This window comes from Syngnathus leptorhynchus, chromosome 15 (assembly GCF_054491065.1).
Source record: "Syngnathus leptorhynchus isolate UIUO chromosome 15, UIUO_Slep, whole genome shotgun sequence".
Taxonomy (NCBI): Eukaryota; Metazoa; Chordata; class Actinopteri; order Syngnathiformes; family Syngnathidae; genus Syngnathus; species Syngnathus leptorhynchus.
The window spans coordinates 1,797,785-1,821,433 of NC_141209.1; the positions used below are offsets into that span (position 1 = coordinate 1,797,785).

Below are 23,649 nucleotides of genomic sequence, written 5' to 3' on the forward strand. Positions count from 1 at the left end.
AGAAAAAGTAGTAACATCATAGTGTGTGAAGTAATGCCCTTAATATTTGGTACTGTTAGTAATTGAGGTAAAAAAAAAAAAAATGAACATCATTGCAACCGCAGAGTCGAATCACAAACTCAAATTCATGAATTTGTGACATGCTTTAGCATCACTTCACATCTAATGTTGTATGTTTTGCACCATTCTATCCATTCAGTGTTAAAAGGTGCAGCGCTCTGCCTTGCCATGTATCTTTTATAGAGTCTACATAACATGCATTATTCAGCAATAACACGCGGCCCCATCTGGACCCACGCGCGCGCGTGTGTGTTCTTACTCAACTTTTTCCTGACGTTTTATCATCTCACGCCATATTCGACAGTGCTTGAATAGCAACGAATTCCCTCTAAGGTATACAATGTATGGATGTGTGGCTGCAGATGGCACGTTCAAGATCAAGCTCTTTCATCACGCTCTTTGCTCATTAACAAGGAAGGGAGCGCTGCCCTAATTCCATAATTCCGGGGGAAAAAAAGGAAATGAAAGGAGAAGAGGAAGAAGGAATTAGTCTATTGTCTTGAAACGACAGCGAGGAAACAAACAGGGGAGTAAAAATGTTCAAAAAAAAGAACTGAAGATACGTTGCCATCTGTATTTGCTGGCGTTCCTTCCTTGGCTGCCGCCCAAAGTGACGCTTTCCTGGCCAAAACTCTCCTCCTGCCAATTATTGTTCCACATGCAAATCCAATTAAAAAGGAGTGGGAGGGGAGCGGGGGTAAAATAATGAAATGATGAATTGGACGGAGAACGGCAGCGTGTTTACCTTACGCACGGTAATAAGAAATGATGAGTTTCCATTATCATCCTAGGAAGCGCATCTGTTCATTTGTAAGCCCACTTCCGGTTGGAACGCAGCCAACTTTGTCCATCATGTGGAAAAACAAGCTCAAATGACCATGGGCAATTTTCAATGAAGCATTCATTTAGCAAAGTGCAACAGGCTTGTTTCCATTGCCAAAATGACTTGCGTGTTGCAATTGTTGGCTAAATTGCCAAACACAGCATCCTTCCAAACCTAAAATAGGCGCCCAATCAATAACCAGACAAGCACAACAGAAAGACGGCACCGGTAGAATAAAAGACACGTCTTTTTTCATTTTTATTGTTTGTTTGTTTGTTGGTTTGTTTTAATCTTCCACAGGCTACTCTCATTCTCACCCTCCCACCACTGCATTCCACGCAGGAATCCTTAACAGTGATTTTTTTTAAATGCTACAAAAATAAGAGGAAACCGGGAAGGAGGTGCTTCCCCTTGTTTGTGTGTGCGTGCCTCGTATGGTGTGCTTTTCTACATCTGATGCCCAACTCACAAGAAATTAGTGGGAAATTGCAACAGGAAAGTTGCCTTGTCTTGAATCACAGTCCGTCAAAATAGCCGGCATGAACTTGTCAGAAAAATGCCACCGTTTTAAAATAAGAGGTTATATCCATAAAATTACCATGTCAAAAATGTCAGTTTTCTACTAATTGGATTTTGTAGGAAATCCTACTAAAGTCTTGTGAGGACAGGCTGACGTGTTTATCTGCATGTGTGTGTGTGTGTGTGTGTGTGTGTGTGTGTGTGTGTGTGTTCACAGTGCTTTGCTCTTCCATGTTTCCTTCACAGCAACAACCTCCCCGCCCCAATCTTTTGACATTAAACCACGAAGGCTACCCAAGAGGACTGCATGTGTGTGAGAAGTGTGTACATATGTGTGTATGTGTGTTTGTGGAGCTAGCACACACGCCACAGTCCACTTCAACCAGGTTTCAGGAGCCGAGACCGGGATAAGCGTCAACGTCCGTTGCGGTCCGGTTGAGTCTCTCGAATGATTTAGTTTGTTTTCATCAAGTGGGTCCGTCGGATCTGCCATTCTGGATACTCCTTGAACCACCGCGTGGACGGCGTGAAGAGAGAGAATCCTCTTAGAAAGTCTCGGGAGGACCGAGAGTGGCGGTAGAGTGCTTCCGGTTCCCCCCCATGAAAAAATAGAGCATCGATACAAACAAGATTGTTCTGAGGGTTTCACAGTGGTCATGCAACTTGCGTGTCGCCACCTCTTTTCTTCATCCCCTGACCCGAACCGCCATTTAAAAAAAAAACAACAACACCTCCCGGTCCCGAGAACCTGTTCTCCTCCTGGTCCTCACCGTTCTGAGAGAAGTGAGCGCAGTCGTAACGAAACACATACACAAAGAGGTGGGTGACCGGTGGTACATTCATACGGGGGTAAAGTCATGGTTCCGGAAGTCACCCGACCCGTTGGACTAAGACAAGTGCAGACTGCGCCCGTGCTGAGAGCAGGCGGTGATAAATGCTTTCGTTTAGAAACAACACACAAGACAAGAAGACGTCCCAGCTGAAAATATACACCAGACCTCGCCGGGCCCACCCACGGGTTTACTTAAAGTCGTCACCGTGTGCTCACGTGATCCCGTTCTGTTTAGTCGACGGCAACAATTGGATTAGCTTGTACAAAAAAAAAAATGCGGGCATGGCTACTTGCGCTTCAGGCTTTGGGAGTACAAAAACTGTTTTGTGCATCCGGGCCGACCTGGATGGATGACAAGTTGAATCGTATCCACGGCTACATCTACCTGGTCGATCGTCACATCCAAAGAAGATCCTGATACGAGTGAGAGGACATTTCCCAGAGTGCAACAAATCTGGTCCACCCTGCAGACTCGCCAGGCCCGCGGAGGGGGCGGGGACGGGGGGCTGGCAGTGGTGGTGGCTGGTGGTCGCATTGTAGACAAGTGGGGGTGGGAGGGGGTGGTGGATGGGGCGAGCAGGGGTCAAAGGGCTTCCCTGAGGGGGGGGGGGGGGGGGTGGAGTTTCAAGGGTGGGACAGCCAGCCCTGTCCTGCCCAGCCCTGCCTGGCATCCCGAGGCAGGAGCTCCAGGAAGAGGGTGAGTTGGGGGTCGGGGGGGTGTCATTGCCAGGAGAAGAGTCCCAGCAGCAGCCAGGCTAGAGCGGCTAGCGGGACCGCCGAGTCTGCGCTCCGGCTCGGACCGCCATCGGTCAGGAAGGGCTCCGGGGAATCGTATCCCGAGCCATCTGAAACACACAAACCAGAGGAGACAAAATATCCGAACCCACCAACAACGGAAAGACAAAACAGCAAATCGGCAAGGCTTTCCTCAAATACGTTTTCGAATTGACTCCATCACGCTGTTGCAATATGAACGACCAGATCAGGATTTAAACCGGTTCCAAACCCAACTCGAGCATATGGCTTAGTCAAATCATCGGGAGCCGGTGGGAAAAGGCAAAGACGACTCTGGCTGCAAGTGGAGAGGCAAAGCAGAGTGACAACAGAGGCGGGAGGAGGCGACGGCAGCCCAGCTCTGCGGGGGGTTTAACCAACCTAATTACAGTTTAATCACAGAGACTCGCCAAATCTGGAGCAGAGAGCTGACACACACACACACACAAGTCACTTGGAAATGCACCGTGTCGCTACTTGCCACGCGAGACGGGTCGCAATGACGGACACATATCACTCCAGAATCCAAGCAACGGAATTGATGTCCTTTCAGTAATTTGGAAGGAAGGAAAACCATCCAAAGCCTGGAAAGCTGGCACACACACATATGTCCTCCCCCCTTTTCCTCCCACTGACATCTTCAAAGTGTGTCACCATCAAGGGAGGCGAGTTACCAGGCAGGTTGGAGGCTGCACATCCAGCTCGCACTGGTAGACTTTCAAAATAAGAGTTGCGTAACAGCTTCCTGCCACATGACCTACATTCACCGCATTTCTCCGTCGGGGTAGATTACAGAATCAAAGACAAGACTGAAGACACAAAGGGGGAGTTCTACAATCAATTGCGCTTTTGCTTACTAATATGATTGCAGACAAATTGAAAGCACTCAGCATGGTTCCTCACAGTTCCTTGTCTGGTTTCTCCCCAAATCAGAGCATCGACTTTGAACCGAGCCATTCGATCGGAACCTTTCATCTAACAGCGCTGGTCAGTCTGGATCTTTTGTGTTTGGGTGTGCGCGGTGACTCACCAGGAGGTCTGACATACACCTTCAGCTTGAGACACGCTCGGCCCACGTGGTTCGGATGAGGAGATGCTGCAAAGAGATCCAAAGCAGGGGTTACTTCAAGAGATAGATATCGGAATCCTCAAAATGGCCGATCATTTTATTTCCATGTAAAATGGCATAGAGAGAGAAAATGTTAGAGACCTGGAATTGGTCCAAAATGGCTACTTCAAACCAAAATGGCTGACTTCCTGTTCTTGAGACTTTTTGGTGGGTCTTTTTATGATTTAAATGTCAAAACGATTTGATGTCAATCGGTGAAACCTTTTTTGTTTTAAACAATCAGACATTAGATTGGACTTGTAAAAAAAAAAAAGCTCGGTTATTTAATATTATTTATCTGGCAGATTGAAAACGACGTTATTGCAAACAATCAATTCCCGCTACAAATGACTGATGACATAAATAAACTCGGCCGTTCCACCATTTGACACGCCGCCTCATTAAGTTAAACCGTACGTGAAGAGTAAATCATCACTCGCTCATTTGTCTTCATTGAACGCTTGCGCAGTCATTAGAGAAGACTTTAATGATGACGCTCATGAAGATTAAACACAGCGAGGCATCAACATGAATTCAGCGCTACCTGAAGAATGAAGATGGAAAATCTGTCACTAAGGCGGTCTGGGTTATTTTATACGTGCGTGGGTTGAGCTGAAATGCTTTTTTTCAACTTTACAGAAAGTAAATAGCCTGCTGCCATCTAGTGGCCGACAATGCAATTACACCCCAAATGCAAAAGAAAATAAATGAAGTGTGACTGCAAACTCTGGTTACCGTCAATTACTGATTCTGGATTATTGTTCACCGATGATTATGACATGACCGGTATGGCCTCAGCCCTTTTCTACTTTTGTTGCGTTTTGCCCATTTCTTATCAGCGCTCCCTCCCGCTGCTTCCTTTTCCCAGCACATCCACAATGGCGACGTGTCCTGAAAGCCCATTGAGAGTCACTCAGGCTCATCAGAGGGCAGCTGGGAGAACAGAGGTGGGGAGGGGCCCTTCCAACCTGTCAACATGTCAGCCGCATGACTGTGTGCGCGCACACGCAAACCATCCAGGCACCAGGTCATGAATCACAAAGAAAAAAAAATCAATGTGTTTTTTTTATCAGAACATACATCGCACACACAGGAATAAAGACCTGTGCATGTGTGTATATGTGTGTGTCAGAGAGCAAAGTGCATGTCTGCTTGTCAAGATGATGGACACGGCCTTTCACGCACTCACAATCACTTGACAACTGACCCGGCAACTCCCCCCACTACTACTGCACACACTTCTGCAAAGACTTTTTTTTTTTAAGGAATATGCCCAAACCCCTGGGGGATCTGTGGTAATACAATCCCCAAGTTGGCGACTATACAACCCCAGGGGGCCCACCGGGCCAATTGGAAACAAAAGAGTGTGTGTGCATGTGTGGAGTGGGAAAAGCGCAACTCAGGCATCAGGTGGTTTATCTTTGCAACATTTGGCATTCATTCAAATATGTAAAATTTGGATTTTCATATCATTAACATTTAATTTTACGTTGCAGTATTTATTCCATATTTATTTATGATTTTTGAAACATGATTGTTATTATCTTGACAATTTGATGCAATTAAAAATCGTACTTATTTTTTCCTTTTTTTGCTTTCATTTTTTGGGAGTATTTTCCATTGTTTCCAATTTACCAGTATTTTCACGGAATATGTTTTTTTTTTGTTTCTATGTATTTATCTATGTATAAATTAATTTTTTTACTCCCGGCAGGCCAGGCATCTTTGAAGCATTGTTCAAGTGTTGTTCACTCCATCAAAAAAGCTTTCAAAGTGATTACCCCCGCCTTGCTTTTTTTTTTTTTATTGTTGCATATTACCAATTGACAACGTGAATGACAGGGGAGGGAGGCGATGGGGTGAGCAGGACCCCCATCTGTGACACCAACACCTCCGTTGTTAAAGCGCATCAACTGCGATAATAAGAAAATGATTACAAAGTGAGCTGAGGGTGGAAAAGCAGCCAGAAAAAGAAAGATGGCAGCCGTGTTTACGTCTTGTGCGTGCAGAGTTGCTCGCGTTGATTGCATATTTACATAATGTTTACAAATGCATGCAGAGCGGCGGCGGGCGTGCGTAGCAAACACACTCGCACCCACACACTCGCATTTTTCAAGTGTGGAGCAGCCAATATGACATGTCAGGGGAGGCAAAGAGTCACTAAAAATAAACAAATTAGGATTCAATCAAATCATTTGCAACTTTAGTTTTCTGGTTTGTGCTTTGAAGGGCCTACCCTTTAAATAAATAAATTAAAAAAATGCTAATAATTGCACATACACACACACACACACACACACACACAAGCTGGGCACGTACAGATGTAGTAGTACTCATGTCCGGGCCTGAACTCGAAGCCCAGCGAGAAGGGCGTGAAGAGCTGGAACTTCTCGGAGAACCTGAGCGGGCCGTCGGCGCCGCTGGGCCGGTTGCACTCCCAGCGCTTGAAGCCGCGCAGTCGGTGCTGGCAGCTAGCGTAGCCCTCGTGGTTGACCATGAAGAGGATGTAGCGTTCCATCCGTCCGTGGCTAGGCGGGCCCTCGTAGTACGGGCAGTAGATGTCCAGGTAGTCGTTGATGTTCACCGCCACCCGGTACTCCCCGTGCCAGAACCTGAAATTGAAAGTTGTTTTCAATTGTACTGTATTGATCCATTTCCCATGGGAGAAAACAAATAAAAAAATTCAAACAAATTCCCATGAAAGTGCATTTGAGGCTTTTTTTAGCCGTTTCCATGATAACGCCATCCCAGATATACACCCGTCAGCTGGAGGTCACGTCAATAAACACTTTCAAACAAACTAAATAAAAAAAGGCTCAGTGCAGCCGGTGGAGGCTTTTGATTAGAAAAAGAAGAAAATCAATGACGATCCCTCGCGGCAAAGGTTTCTTCGGTTCAGGTGTAATAAAGCGATGCTTCATTAGAGACGATTCGCATGCGGAATGGAAGCAGGTGAGCCGAGGTTGACAAATCAAGGTCATGTTGAGTGCAGAAATAAAGAGATTCAAAAAGGAATAAATGAAAGGAGCCAGGTCCGAGTCGATCATTTAAAAAAAAAACAACGTAAAGTTAAAAAAAAAAAAAGGCCAGGAGTTGGCAACCCTGAGTCTCTTTCGGATTCGCTCACCGAACACGGACACTCATCAACGTGGCGAGCTCAGGCAATTCGATTGTCACAAGCATTTGTCGCCTTAAATGTACGACAAAAGATAAATGATCTAAATTTAGAAATTGAAGCGACCTTTGTCTACAAGGTCAAAAAAGACAATATTCTGCTTGGCGCCATCTCTGCGCCTTGCACGACATTCTTGGGTGCAAACCCAAGATCAAGTCGTCAGCCAAACAAGTGCACCGCTGAAGGTTCTTCTTAAATAAATTCACATTTTTCCCTCTCTCTTTCTCTCTCTCTCCTTAACAGTCATTGATCGTCGGCGATGGAGACATTTCAGGTCCGGCTATTGGGCTTTGGGACGAATTATCCTTCTCAAGAAACGACGGCGGTGGCTCTCCCGCAGGGCCAACGGTGGAAGCGAGTTGGATGTGAAATGAGCGCCTTCACGCCTCGCCGGGCGCAAGGAGGAACGCGGCAACGGATCATTTGGAGGCATTGATCCGGCCGCCGGGAGCTGGGCTCAATCCTCTCGGCTCTCCCAATCAAATGCCATTAAACGCACTTTAGGGGGAAATCTACGAGGAAGGAGAAGCCGGCCGGTGGCAAAATAGAAGAAGCGGCGGGATAATGAGATTGCGTGGAATGTGAGAAGGAAGCAGATGGGATAAAGCTCGCTAGTGCCGAGGCCTCTGGTTTCCCCCTCTGGTTCATTTCAATTTGTGCTGGTGTCCATCGCGCCCGTTGATTGTGATGCACGCCAGTCTGCGGCCACTTAAGCGCTCGCCGCAGTGGATCGCCATATGAAGACGTACGAGCGCCGGCTGTACTTTCAAGTCGTTTGGAATAAAATACGGCCAATTTGGCTGCTAAACGTGAGAATTGAAGAATCGCCAAAGGACACTTTACATGGTGCAATGATCATAAGAAGAAGAAAAGGAAAGGAAGCATTAGCCCCTAAAAGCAGATTTAATTGCCATAATCAATCAATCAAACTGATAATTCAAATTAAAGTCCCTCATAATACAATTTAGTTGACAGAATTAAAATCATGATATAAAGCACTCCAAAAAGGATTTTTTTCGCTGTAAAAAAAAACAAACATGCCTTCATAAGAATAAAACTTAAAGTCCCCTGCACCCAGCTAAAAAATAGTTTCTCATCATAAAAATGTCTGCTTCTACTACTAAAATGCTGACAATGTAGCCTAAGTGCAAAAGTGCTTCATGCCCGTTCAAAACGGAATCCGCAAAAACGACACGAGAATGCACTCACACCCGCTCGTGTGTCATTAGCATGACCTTCTTTTTAACATGTAAAAGTGTTTAACGCTTCCAATTTTTTCAGCCGCTTGCATATATTTAGTAGCGAGTGAGAACAGTCAGTGAGCGCTTGGCGGTAGGTAGAAGCGAAACTAGCCGTCTGCTTCTTCACTTCTTGTCAAACTTAAATGCATGAGCTTCAAATGAACCAAATTGATCACTGGAGATCCCAAACCAACAAATGCCAACCAAAAAGTCGACATCAAGAAATAGGTACTAGCACGTTTGTGTGTATGTGCATGCAACATCATCTCAGCATGACTGTGATCAAAGGCTCTCGCTTGAAGAACTGGATGTTTATCACACCTGCCTGGAAACACACACACACACACACACACACACACACACACACACACACACACACACACACACACACACACACACACACACACACACTCATGACACTAAATATTAGCGAGTGAGCTCCCGCTATTTGCAGAGGTTAGCTACCGAGAGCCGCCGGGAATAACAACAATTTTAAAAGACTGAGAGGTTTAAGCTTAACCCTTTGCCGAGCTAGAATTCCGAAACAGTTGAAATTCAAACGAAATGGCGTATGAGCTGTGAAATATACTGCACCAATTTGGGAACACTAATGGCAGCTAGGAAGGCCTGCACAGTAACGCATCTTCCTAACAATGAACAGGTAGAAAGAAACTCAAAGTTGTGACTCCAAATATTGAAAAGTTTACTTTTTGAACAGCCCCTGTAAGAAGAAGAAGAAAAAAAACAAACTTTTTTTAAACTCAAGGAAAACTCAAGTGTGGATAGAATTATTTTAGGTTTTGGAACATCTTATATTTGTTCTTCAGCTGACAGGGGTGAAAAAAAAAAAGTTGGCAAAGTTGGACATTTGAGTTGCACCTCTGCAAGCATAAAACTTCTGCCGGGAGCGACCGGCTCAGCATTTGCCGTACTGACAGTAATGAGCATCACTCTCGCTCCCACAAAACGTCGCCGATGTAGTTGCCGATCCCGTGGCGGCACAAGCTCGCCTATTTACACTTTTTTGGAAGAAAATGCAAATGTTCATCTCGTTAGTGTTTTTTGGCGAGAAGAAGAGAAGCCGCAGGCTGTTTTTTTGCCAATGTGTGTTAGTGTTACGTTGCCGCCGCCGCCCGTCACTCGCCGTGTCAATTAACTGCAACGCTTTCATCTGGTCTCCCGTCGCTCCTCGACATCATTTACTCGTTAATGGTCTTTCTTCCTACTCGCTTACTCGCTCGTCGTCATTTCACACTGTCGCTTCCACTATGTGACTTGTCATCAGCTTCGTTGTCCTAAACCTTGTTTGATTTTAGCGCACTTTCAGGTCCTTAGTTTTAATATGTCTTTTTTTTGACTGCATAAATGGTTAGTATGAAATGACCCTTCCCTTTCAGTTTGTTTTCAAAATTAGCAGAAGGTATTTGTTTCTTTCTTTATTCATCCTGTGTGTCGCGCTGCCATTTTACACCAACTTGAATATATTTTAAACCCAAATGAAAACCTGCTGAGTGGCATTTTAGTTGGTTTCATCAAAGCAAATTTAACGGCTTCAATGGCCGCCAGTCAAACACGCCCTTCCAATCAAACATCAGACACTCAACAAGAGCGGAATTAACATAACAAAGCACATCAGGGACAATTTTCATTCCCGATGGCGGCAACTGTCACCCGATGGGTGGGCGGTGGCGAAACTCCGCCCATCAGCAGGTAAATACTCAACCGACGGATGGCCATTCAAAGAAAACAGACAAGAGCGGCGGAGACACCCAACGTCTGCGGGAGTAGTCGTGGCAAAGACGAAGTGATGGGAATTTGTCAAAAAAGAAAACAACATCCCCGTCAGCAACCCCGCAGACATGTCGTCTTTCCGCGCAGTCGGTGTGAAACAACCCCGTTTACTTTTCATCCCTGCAGCTTGAAGTATTTATTTGGGATTTTACCAAGACATCGTTCTGGCTGTCAATCAACACGCGTTGGCTGAGAATCTAAATCCTAAAAAAATATGAGTCTGCATCAATCAAACTCGTCAATTGTAAGTTGATGTCAGCAGTCAAGTGCCGATATAAACACTTGCAAGCAATCACGCATTCAAACCGCAAATTGAAGGTCAGCGACATTTCTTATTTTTTTCCCCCATCTCCACTCCCTGACTATTAAATCCATTTGAGAAGCGACAATTTCCTGTAAACAAGCTCGAGACAGGCTGATAAAGCTAAAATGTTGTCATGGCAACTTCGCTAGGCCAGGATCTGAAATCATGAAAGGAGAATTTGCTTTAAAAGCCTCCGTTATTTTAGAAATATGAAGCAGGGGTACAATGTTAGCATGTTAGCATCCACATTCATTTATATTATTTGCAGCATATGCAATGCTTGAATAACATTAACATTTTCCAAATTCTGCCTTCCTCGTCTTCCTCTTCAAGTAATCCAAATCCGCCCCTGATCTGCCTAAATTCCAACATCAGCCTCCCTCCCTCCCTCACCCAAACACGCCATTCCTCCCCAATCCGCGAATACATTACAGCCTTTACAATGCCAGCCACCAAAATTAGCTTTTTTTCCCCCTTTTTTTTTACAATTCCCGCTTTCACATTCGCCTCGTCTCCCTTCCTGTCGTCGTCTTCTACTTCCTCCTTCCACTTTATTGTCTCGCCCTCCATCTGCCATCGCTCTGTGAGCATTAATCAGCGTGTTCAAGCACCGTGACCAAAACAAGTCTACACACACACACACACACACACACACACACACACACACACACACACACACACACACACACACACACACACACACACACACACACACACACACACACACACACACACACACACAAACACACGCTAACAGACACTTACTCGAGCTTAAACATCCATCCATCACGCTCTCGACACACACACCAGTGCATTTTTGGGAAATCCAATCATTTGCAAGGTATTTAGGGCAATCATAAATAAAAAAAAAATAGGTTGTGACTCACATTTTTGCTATTATTGAATCTATACTGTGTGGATGTTGATAGAAGTGCAGCTACAAGGGCCCCCTGTGAACTTGTGTTCAGGGACATTTTTTTTTTTTCTAGGCAGTGAGTGCGTTTGTGTGCAATGAAAGGAAGGGCTAGAGGCTTCACTTGTGTGTATTTGTGTGCGTGCGTGTCACTGCGTGCGTGTGTGCCTTTCTTCTCGTGCCGCCCGAGAGCAGGCCTATTTGTAGGGTCAAGGTTTGGCCACTGGTGGGGGAAGAAAAAAAAAAAAAGCTGTGTTCCGTTTTAAAGGGAGATGAAAAACCCAAACTCACAAAAGAAGACAATTTTCCACTCGTCTTTTGCACTTTGACCCTCGGCTCTGCCGTGAAGCCTCACCCACTGAAATTTGCTAGGACGTGTTGCACCACGTAGTTCAGCGCCAAGATAACATTCAATGCTATTATTAGCATTTATTGCACATAGCCATTGGAGTAAATGTAAATTTTAGATTCAAAGTGGATTGGAGACTTTGAAGAGTTCAACATCTTCTCATCTCAGCGACTTTTCCTATTAAAGCGAGAAGCGCCTCCTCCAAGGGCGTTAATTGGAATCGGCGCGGGCGCCTTAATTTGGAAGCGCGGCCCCGTAACTGCGGTCAGCGCTGAGACTAATGGCCGTTCCGCTCAGAGGAGTGACGACGGCCCGGAGAGTGCCGGTCGACCCGCACTTGTTTGCCGACAATTCCTGTGGGTGGGTGGGGGCACTATGATGATGGCGTCTAATAGATGAGTGGGCATGGGGGTGCGCTGCTGCCTGAATTATTCACTCCAGCCAAACTGTTGCTCGGGGTTCCATTCATTTTTAATGGCGTCTTTTGATGTTGATTAATTAAGCGCTGCTTGCTTGGCTTTTTTTTTATAGGCGCACATGTGCATTCAAACAACCCTACTACACGTGCATCGCTAACCATGTCACTATTTTTTCTTGTATCGCCAAGAAAAATGTCGGTAGAATGTCAAAGGCGATCGGGAACCAATGTTTGGACACTAATATTCCCGCACGGACATTTGTAGCGATTCTTTTCGGCAACTATTAATGGAGATGAAGATGCCTTGACTTGGTGGTCACACTAACATAGAAAGACAAGAACACATCAACACACGTGGAGACAGACACACCCTGAAGCTCCCTTGACACTCTTCTAAAAGTATTATGATGTGTTAAAAGCGGTATTTGGAGACAGTTTGGATGATGATGAGGGGGGAAGTAGAAAGCGGGGGGTCGATGGGGGGGGGGGGGGGGGGGGAATGCCTCTGAGCAACCACACGGCGGATTAGTAGGTGTGTATGTGTGCGCGTGTGTGTAAAAATGACAACTGTATTGTTTGAAGCGGCACTGTACGATACGGTTTGTGGAGGGGGGGGGGGGGGGTAATGCTAATTAGGTGTTGATGCGAGTGCTAGGATTGTCTCTTTCATGTGTTCTCGGCCAATCAAGAGACAGGAGACGACTTTCCAATCGTCATCCCAAAGGTTTATAAATAGAGTTTGAGCCACTTTCCTCGAGGAATGGAAGTTACGAGGGCGAGCCCTTTTTTTTTAAACAGATGAAAAATGCAAAATGGCATTGTTCTAATAATGGAGGACCTCACTTGTCCATTGGTGTGTGTGTGTTCTTGTCTATATATTTTAGTGTGGCACCACCCTTGACATCCCACCTTTATTGCGTGGCGCAAAGAGGTGGGGGCTTTTATTCCAGCGCAGTCTATAAATATCTGTTCCAAAAGCTTCCTTGTGTCATGTCGCATTGATCCGAGCGTGACGCTCGGAGCCCTCGCATTTCTGCCGGGGGGCTTTCACGGGCACGAACAAAGTGCGGAACAAACCAAAAAAATAGGAAACGCACTCAACTTGTGCGCCAGGCTGATTTATATACAGTCCACTCCTGTCTTATTTCAGGGATATTTTTAAACAATGTTTTAGTTACGTGACTGGCATTTTTTTTTTCCTGGAGTTCTAATCCCACAGAGAGTCCGAAGAAACTTTTCTTTTGCTACCTGGGCTTTCAGTGACTTAAATTCCCATTTAAGAATGCCAATGAAAATGCTTTTTAGCATTAAAAAAAAACTTTTTTGTCCTAGTCTGGGATTAGTGTGATGCCGGGGCAGATGCGGTGCACTCGACCCCCCCCCCACTTTCCACATCTCCTGGTGGGATAAAATGTACTTTTCATTATTTATTCATTGTGTTATCATGTCAGGCACAAGTTTTGAGCTGCTGAAATCACAGTGAGGGTCCTCATCAGGATGAGGCTTCACGGGAAGGAAACAGGGGGACGCAAACACACACACACAAACGCTCACACACAAGTGCAACATCTTGGTGCAACACCGTCACAACTGCTCAACGTCTGGAACCAATTATGAATATGCGTAAAATGAATATGCATAATGACAATAACCCGCCTGAACTCAGCAAGGGAAAAAGCTTAGAGAGCAGACTGTGTTCGTGTGTGTGTGTGTGTGTGTATACACACGTTCTGCTTCGTCTTTAATCTGCATATCGGGGCAGTGGTGGGAATCTTGCACACCATGCTAAATCGATGCACTCCCCCTGCTGCATTAGTATGCGTGCATGTGTGTGTGTGTTTTGTGTGTGTGTGTGAGTATGCAGTTGAGATACAAAAAAAGAGAGCCAGAGAGGTTACATAAGTATAAAAGAGACATTCTTAAGTGGTTTTGACCTTGGCTCATCCTCCAGGGACCCCCAACAAAGACTAGTCACTAAATAAATAAACTTTATTTCAGCATGTAGCTTTCCACCCTACGTATGTGTCTGCATGTGTGTGTGTGTGTGTGTGTGTGTTTGTATAGTATAGATTAGGATCCTCAAAGAGAAAAGCAAAGGGAGTCTCTGGGATTATTTTGGCCCCCTTCCTCCACTCATCCCTGCTCACTCCATTTCCATCTTTTTTCTATTTTCTCCAGCGCCCTCCGCTCCCCCCTCCTGCCAATCTTCCCGCTAACCTCCTTTGTTCCTAAGTGTGGCCCGCATTGCTCCACTTTGCCCCCCCCCCCCCACCTAGCGCCATCCAAATCCAGTCCATCTCTGCCTTCATCTCGCATTCCCTTTCCGCCTCGCTCCTTTGCTCCGTCCTCATCTCTGATTCCGAGTGACCGGCGCTCCCGCCCTCGGGCTGCATCAGACTTTCATCGGAGCCCCCCCCACCCCCAGCTCGTTCTCCATCTCCTTGCTGCTGCTGCGGGAGGCACGGCAGCGCTTTCCCAGAGCAAGGCCTTGTGTAAACAGTAGCCACAACGTTGGTTTAGCGTGCACGAGTAGCACCTTGACAGTAACAATAGTGATCCTTCGCTATGTAAACAGTAACCCCCCCAATGATTTGATTGCCCAAATTCATGCTTCAAACTCTAAAATTATCCAACTGTTAATTAACCCCCCAAATTGATATTCAATACGCAACAAAATATACTGCCATCTAGTGGTTGACAGTGAAATTACAGACCATATTAACAATAGTTGTACTAAAAATGAAAACGTTAACTGTGCAAAGAATTTTGCAAAATTGCCAAACTGTGAACCTGTAAGCCACGATGGAGGGCGATTTACGCAATCAATCAATCAATCAATCAATCAATCAATCAATCAATCAATCAATCAATCAATCAATCAATCAATCAATCGATCAATCAACTCATATTTCATTTTGGAGCTCAGGGACGATTATTAACATCGCTGGAGGTGAAATTTGACAAAACAAAACAAGAAAAGAGGTCAGGATTTGTGCCTGTAGCCACCTCACGGGACAGCAAAAGCGCGCCGGCTGGCTTTCTTCTTCTTCTATCGCGTCCGCCCAAGATGACACGCTTCCTGCCGTTTGATTGGCCGACAAAGCAGGTCCTTTGATCGGCGCTCCCCCCGGGCCGGCCCCGTCGCGCTCCAGGACGACCTTCAAGAAAAGTTTACCGAACCCAGCTTTGATTCTGCCCCCCAACCCCCCCTTTTCACTTTCTCCATGATAATGACTGCAGCTGACTTCCCTCACCAGGAAATCATACGCCGCCCTTTTATTACAATTCGGTCTCAATCAGGAGCAATCAAATCCGAGTCGAGCCATCAGGGACGCGTTGTCCTTCCAGACCGACCGCACAGCACGATGCCGCCTTCGCAGAACTATTCGCCGCACAACATTGTGGAGCAACCACCTGGTCGGCCTACTCGAGTGCCAATCATGGGAAACGCTGAGGTCGGCCGATTAGAATCAGTAACACGACATTACAAGCATTTTTGTGGAGGGGGGGGGGGGGGCTGGAATGAACAATGTTTTTCTTTTTAATATCGAAAGACGGCATCTAAAAGTTTCTAGTTAACCGACGCTAACTCAAATCCTCAGCTTCTCCCGATTTGTTGTTTTTTGGAAGTGGCTTTTCATTCGCCCCCCCCTGATGTTTTCCAACACGAGCCCCCCTCCTCGTTAACCTCAGCCTCATTTACCTCAGCCCCTTATTAGCAGCCTTCATGGACGCTAATAGCCGACTTCCCTCCGCCGTGTTCAATGTCAAAATGCTGTAACCTCGGGGAAATTGGAGTCGCCGCCATGCACGTGTTTTTGTTTTTTTTCGTGCCTTCCGCTGTGCATCAATTACCCATCTGTGAGCGATTTTTCGTGCAGGTGGAGCTTTGTCTGCGTCGGTACCCAAGTGGAGCGTGAGGCTGCACACGGCCCGCCAATCTTCTCGTGCGGGGCGCCGGCACGCATCAGAGCGTTACGGAATACCCGCCGTGCATAAATAAGTGCTGCTAACAGTTAGCATCTGTGTGTCATCATGTTTGCATCGTTTTGCATCTGACAAGAAAGGAGAAGAAGAAGTCGTCAAGATTTAGCCCCCATGTTGGGAATTTTTGACCTGAGGTATGTGCATCTGATAAACAAGGAAAAATTTGCTCTATCCACAAAGCAAATCCCTCAAGGCGGATAGCCGGACATAGGAAGCATGGTGTTCTTGTTGTCTTTCTCGCTGACTGCCGACCCCTCTAGGTGCAACCGATACGCTTTTCTTCCTCTAAACCGGCGGCCCCTCCCTCTCTCATCTTGTCTCGGTGCCAACACTTGTGAATGGAGGAATGGATGGGAAGAATGGGGGGGGGGGGGGCTAACAAAGCAACACATACAGGACTGATCGCTGGAATATTCTCTCTCAGATATCCTCTTTTCTTTTTTTCTTTCCTTCCACCAGAACGCAAAATCGAGAGCTGACCTACATGGCTTTAAAGATGAGAGGCGACAGGCCATTTGCAAGTGCCACAATGGGAGACGTCCAATCAGAGAACACCACTCGTCATGTAAAAAAAAAAAAAAAAAAGTCAAAAACAAGAAGGGAATGACGCAATTTTCCCCAAAAGGCTGGCTGATGCTTCCAAGTAAGAAAAACAGATTGTACTTGTATTGGCGCAAACACTTTTGTTGTCATGTCAAAGTTTGTTTTCAACTGGAAAAAAAGTCGTTTGGCTGGAAAGGTAAAATTAAAATGGGGAGAAATGGGACAGGATGAAGGAAAAGGAGAATAAATCGGAGACACGGTCGCTAATACGGCGGAAGAGCAGCGTTAGGATTAAGGCCCTGTGATTGGGGGTCTGGCCGCGGGCGGGGGTAAATTGCCCAAACAAAGGACCTCACAGAATGAGGAGTGCTGTTGGGCATCCTCAGAGGGGAAGCTTCATGGACATGTGCATTAGTTGCTCTTTTTTTTTTTTTTTGGATTAGTCCAGCCTTTAAGTCTTTGTGTCCCGCCGCACCTTCTCAATCATCTTTCCTTATCTGTCGACGGCATCTCGTCATGTTTTATTTATCCCGGGCACGCACCGCGGCCGGAATACAAAGACGCAAGTGCGCAAACGTCGTGTTTGCGCTCTCACGAGCGTTCCAAACGTGTCTTCCTCGGCGCATCCCCGGGTGCCCAACTCGACATCAAAACACATTCCGCAGTCATTCATCTTTTCCACACCTTTTTTTTTCTCCCTAGGGTTTTTGTTTGGAGTGAGGCCCGCTCAAAATGGCATTCCAGAAACTGAAATTGACAAATGGCGGTCAGATCATTTTCCCTTGCTCTTCCATGAAAACATTGAATATTCATTCGTTTGAAATACCGAACATTTTGTTATTTGCCTCTTGAATGCGTTTCAATGGGCATCAATTATACGCAGATTTGCAACCATTCATGAGCCGGTCCGATCCGTACTGGGATGTTTGCGGATCTCATTGGCACCTCCCGGCCACCTAATTCTGGCCTCGGCGGGCTCGTGATGCAAGGCGAGCGCATCCGTGAACACCTCAACGTCCCCCAAAGACGTCCACAGGGGCCCAAATTCCTCCCTCATCACGAGGAGTCCCCGCCAAACCCGGCCCCGCCAGCGTCCTCCAATCCGGCGCTCCTTTCACCATTCTGACGGCCAATCAGATTAGGCGTGGAGAGGAAATTGGAGAGGCTCGTCTGACCCTCTCTCCCGCTTTCATGTTCCTTTTTCACCCGGGCCGAGAGAAACAAACACGGGTGACAAGAAAGGGTTGCCCCGGGAGACGGAGTCCCGGGTGAAAGAAGGATGCTGGCAGCGAAGAGGGCCCCTGACCCATCTTTTGGCAAGGGACGGCCCTCTCAGGCGCCCTCGCTTGCTCTGAAAGGAGCAGCAGGGCAATACCAGGCAAAGCATTCTGGGTGATCCCTGGACCCCTGCACGTGCCGCAAAAAAAAAAAAAAAAGATGGCCGCGCACGTGACGCTGTCTGGAGCGTGGGATCTCTTCTCTTGCCCTTAAAATCCCACCCGCAGTCGTTACGGTTTGGCCAATATTTTGGAAGAAATTTAAGAGAACTTGGAAGGGTCTTAAGATAGAGCCAAAGCGGGACACCAGTTCTTATAAGTAAACACAACACCCTCGGTAATGGAATGGATTGTTGCTGAGAAAAACGAGACCCCTACCGAGGTTGTCAAATGAGAAATCAACAAGTAGATCCGATTCAACTGCGGTACAAGTAGATTTGCTCATAAATCGATAGAGCGTCGTTTAATTAAGAACTCAAATCTTCAGTATCCTGTTCACTGTACTGACCAACTCCTTTCCGACTTCTTCCACGGCTTAAAAAACGGTCAGGTGAGAAATCGATAAGTACTGAAATGTTTTTTAGGATCAAGAGTGTATTTTGTAAATTGCACAAAACGACAACATTGGCTGTTGGTGACCCAACAAATTCTCACTCTGCGCGCTCCTCCTCCGAGGGTTAGACATTTGTCAAGTGAGAGATCAATAAGTGTGGTATTAAAATGTTCTGGTGGATCGATAGAGCATCTTCTTTCACGACTAAAAATATCCCCATCGGCCATCGGGTAACTGGACTCTCACACAGTTTGTGTATTCAACAACGCCACCGAGACCTCTGCCAAGGCTTCAACATTTGTCAACTGACCAATCAATAAGTACGTTCCCAATATATTCTCACGGATCGAAGGAACGTCTCCGTTAATAACTCAAAACCACGCCGGCGGTCGTTAACCCAACACGCGTTGACCCGAAACGAGTTTGTGTACGGGAACCTCTGCCAACGTTTGTCAAATGGGACGTCGATAAGCACGCCGCTAAAATGTTCTCGCCGATTGATGGAGTGTCTTCGCTAATGACTCAAAACGACATTAGCGGCCCTTGTTAGCTAAAACCAGTTTGTGTAGTCATCCGGACCTCTGCCGAGAAATCCACCTTGTTTGAGCCTCAGCTGGAAGAGTTTGGACTCCTTCAACCCGACCCCCCCGCCCCTCACACCCACGAGACCTTATTTTCCTTAGCAGTCGGCAACATAATGGACATGCAACACTAAATGCCTCTGCGCCACGCTCGGATAATAACGCACTTCGGGACCATTTGTTGGGTGGTGGTGGTGGTGGTGGGGGGGGGTGACGGCCATTAGTGCTCAAGACGCAGATGGCAAATGACTGGCTTGCTTACCAACTTGAGCAACATTTATCTTGCTTATGTGCACGAGTGTGTGCGGAGGTTGCAAAGACATTCTTTTTTTTTTTTCCTTTCGCATCCAAACTGATGTGATATCGACATACGGCGAAGCGCACTTGATCTTGACTCTGATGGATTGCGTGCGAGTGCAATTAGAAGCCATTGATTTCCACGCAGCAGCGAGCTACATTAAATTAAAGCCTAAAAGCCGGCCAGTCCCTTTTAAAAAGTCTCCGTATGGAATATTACGCTGCTGCCCGGTTACATTTGACGATTTATTTGTTCAAAGTAATTCAACGGTGATTTTTTTTTTTGTGAAAGTTTCTTCTATTTCAGGGCTTCCTTTTTGTCCCTTGCCTGGTCAATATATTTCATATAAACCGGAAAATGAACAAAGAATGAATGAAGAAAAAAGTTTTATTAAAGTTTTCTTTCACACAATATCTTAGATTGTAATTGTAAATTGTAAACAAATGGCCAGTTTGTCAGTTTTTTTACTTAAAATTAAATGAAATTAGAATACAGTTAATTAAGTTTTAAAAAACAGTAGAAAAAAGTGAACTCAATTTCACTCAAAATTCTTGTTTTTGCAGAAAACAAATTCATGCAATTATGCAGACAAAGAATTTCCACAACTTCTGAATATTACTCTGTAATCTGCAGTAGTATGAGGATAAATAATATATGGCTGTGAGTACTGTTATATTGTCTGTCTCCCTGTGTTGCTGCATCTCTCTTGCTACTTGTGACCTATATCTCCAGCACCCAGTCTATGGCGTTTTAGCCTTAATCTAGCAGACTAAAAGGCAAACCTGTGGTTTATTTCAGTCCTCAACCTTTTTAGCATCTTGAGCGTACGTTCACTCCGCCAAACTGCTGCTTGCCGCCATCTTAAAGCAAAGAAGATAGAGGAAGAGGAGGAAGGTGGCGGGGTTGAACGCCTTTCTATCCTTGCTCTAAGACTCTCATTAGCTGTATTGATTTAAGGCTTTCCAGCTCTTTAGCAGTCAAGCGCTGCTGGTGCATTGCATTACACACACACACACACACACACACACATGAAGGCACATCTCCAAAGCGCTTCCAAACTAGCATGTCTTGCGTAACTTATTTTGCACACCATAAATAGCGCGGTGGCGGCAAATGCATTTTTTATGGCGCGCGGAAGCTGTCGACGTGGGTCAACCGACGTACATACAATCCGCTGGCTTATTGCAGCCTATCTAATATGAATGAGAACTTGCTCTGTATGCTATAGACATACATATGCATACAAAAATGCATTCCACTTATCAATGCAGAATCTATAATGCAGCCGTGACCACAAAATAAAAAAAAATAAAAAAGGCCTAACCTTTGGTAGACACAAGTTAGCCAGTTCATACTAACGGCGCACGCTAATAAAGCTTTTTTACGACGGCGCTGCAGCTTATTATTTCTAAATTCCAGTTATTTCCTGCGGGAAGAATTTCAGAATGCTGACAAAATGAAAATGGATTCTCCTCCTGAAATTTATGACCTGAGAGGTTTCACTTTTTGTCCACACACACACACACACGCATAACAACAGCTGAAGAAGAAAGGATATCGACGAATAAGCAACAGCATTTGTTAACTGCACCACCTCATTATATGCCTCTTTCACTCCCTAAAGCAAAACACACACACACACACACACACAAGTTCTACACAACTCTATCTTCTAAAAGAATTGGACACTGCCGAAGACTGATTCCTCCGGCTGCCTAGGCCGTGTGCGAACGTGTGTATTGTGTATTGATTTAACTTAAAGCGTAGCTAATGAGGCTCAAAGTGACAGCCAAGCCAAGTGCTCACACAATCTTTTGGCACAACCTTGCATTTTGCTTTTCCTGAAGAAAAAATGAAACATTTTAAGAAATGACCTCCTTTTTCTACACCGACATCCCCCCCGAGCTCTTGGATCGCTTCAAAAAAATTGCAAAGGAAATTTAAATAACAGCAATTAAATGGGTCAATTTTAGCAGCATGCTAAGTGGAAGGTTAATATTAATTCTAATGTAGAGTAGAAACTAAAAAGGGGCGAGACAGAGTCTATTGGAATGAAATGCGGGTTTTTAATTGGACCATCTCAACTAACTTGCCCTCTAATAAAGTGCTGCAGAAGGAAACGTGGAGTGATAACAAAGTGTCAGTGTCTGAGGTGGTTGACAGCTGTCGTGGCAGAAGACTCTGACTCAAAAGGTCTAGAGGAACACAGGAGACCTCCCAGCGGAGTGAGGCAAGGATTGCGCCCCCCCCCCCCATTGCTTCCATTCATCTGTGAGCACATCGCCACCCCCAAATCAACACTCCTCTCGGCGAGAGGTTTGATGGAGAGGCGTCGACGGGAGAGTTCGCGTGAAGACTTGATCAGGCCTTTGAGCTGGCTAACCTTGCTGCATTGCGGAGAAGCACCAACACTTTTTTTAAAAATGTCGAAAATGTGGCAAATATATGTGAGGTGAGATTCGAGTCAACTGCATATCAACTACATGTCCCACAAAGCATTTGGACTCTCGGAATCAGACTACACAGGGGACGCGAAAGGGAATCCACAGGGAGCAAGATTATGATGAAAACAGCAGGGGTCCTCAAATTGAACCTTGTGGAACACCACACGACAGTGAAGCAAAGCGTGACTCAGAACAACAAACGCTATCTTGGCGGGGTTTATTAAAAGCAGCGAGCTCAGGTTTCCTCTTTAATTTAAAACGCCGGCCGGCCGGCCCGCCTCCCCCGTGTCTCACAGATGAAGTTAGCTGACTACAAGCATATCCAAGGAAGTAAAACGGGGCGAGTGGATAAAGTGCGGCATGTAAGGAAGGCTGCACTCTTCTTCTGACGTGGACTCGCATGAACTGACTGCTCTTGATGTTCACTCACCCATTGGAAGCAAGTGAGCCTGGCGTAACCCCCCCCGCCTCCCTCTTCATCCTTTTGTCCCTGCATGTTCTCTTCTCGGCTCATGCCTTTAGCCTTTCCCTCCTCCTAGCGTACTTCTTAAGACGAGCGCTAGCCTGCTTTTAGTGCCATTTGTCCTTTTTATAGCGTTACACGTCCCCTGCATTATACTGCCCGCTGCACATATGACTACCATTTCACATTAAGGGGACATGTAGTCGCGTAGAAAGCATCACGCCACTCACTTTTAAGTCTCGTGCTTTGGATTAGTCCATTCAGTTGATCTTTTTTTTTTTTCTTGTAACCTAATTTGAAAATTCTGCCCTTGACGACAGTGTCAATTCGCGACGTGATATTTGATGGGTGCGACCGTCAAATCTGATTTAATCGTTTGGTACACGTGTGCGATAAGTTGCCTTTCCTCTTCAAAGATTCATCCCCCCCCAAAAAATCATTTCCTGTTCTAGGGTTATCATCACACTTTTTCGCTTCGTGGCCTTCTGTGACAGAAGACAAACAAAATAAAATCGCTGGCTGGCCTGCTTTGAGAGTTTGGTAAGCGTGTCACACAAGGGGCTGAAAGCAAGTCAACGCATGACGCTGGCTTGGTTGAAGCCACCAGCAACGTCATCAAACATATACGGCGACCACGCCTATACATGACTCATGTAAACACACGCATGCACATACACGCAAAGACAACCTGTTCTTTCCGCTTCGCTACTTTTGCCGAGGTTTGTCTCTCTGGCCTGACGAGCCACGCTGGGGCGCGCATGCACACACACACACACACACACACACACACACACACACACACACACACACACACACACACACACACACACAGTGTACTGGCAGAGGGGTCCATGAATTATACATCCTCTCTGTCTCTCTGCATTAGGCGAGGAGAAGAGGCGATGGGCGCGAAGGAGCTCAGAGGAGGAGGAGGAGGAGGACGAGGAGCATCAGATAATGCAATCCTGACATATCACATGTTATTGCAAGCAGGGGGGGGGGGCAGAGTGATGAGTTGTCCATCATCTCAACACCAGTGAGTGTGTGTATTGGAAGCAGGAATGGAACCCAGCAACATCTTGCCGCGATGCATTTTGGTTCGCAGTTCAAAGAGTTTGCATCTCCGAGAGAGAGAGAGGGACGAGAGCAAACAGTTCAAGGTGCGACAAGGTGCTATGGGAGTGGGCGGGATGAGC

General features: G+C 46.0%; 1 protein-coding gene across 1 annotated transcript in view; it reads right to left on the reverse strand.

The window, feature by feature from the left end:
* Positions 1–997: 997 nt before the first annotated feature.
* The window catches only part of efna2a (ephrin-A2a), a 31,201-nt gene continuing 8,549 nt past the window's right edge, over positions 998–23,649 (reverse strand). The window contains exons 3-5 of the mRNA XM_085931123.1: positions 6,436–6,728; positions 4,039–4,104; positions 998–3,079 (exon numbers count right to left, since the gene is read on the reverse strand). Coding sequence (XP_085787249.1) covers positions 2,955–3,079; positions 4,039–4,104; positions 6,436–6,728 — 484 coding nt within the window. The 3' untranslated portion in view covers positions 998–2,954. The remainder of the gene's footprint in view (positions 3,080–4,038; positions 4,105–6,435; positions 6,729–23,649) is intronic.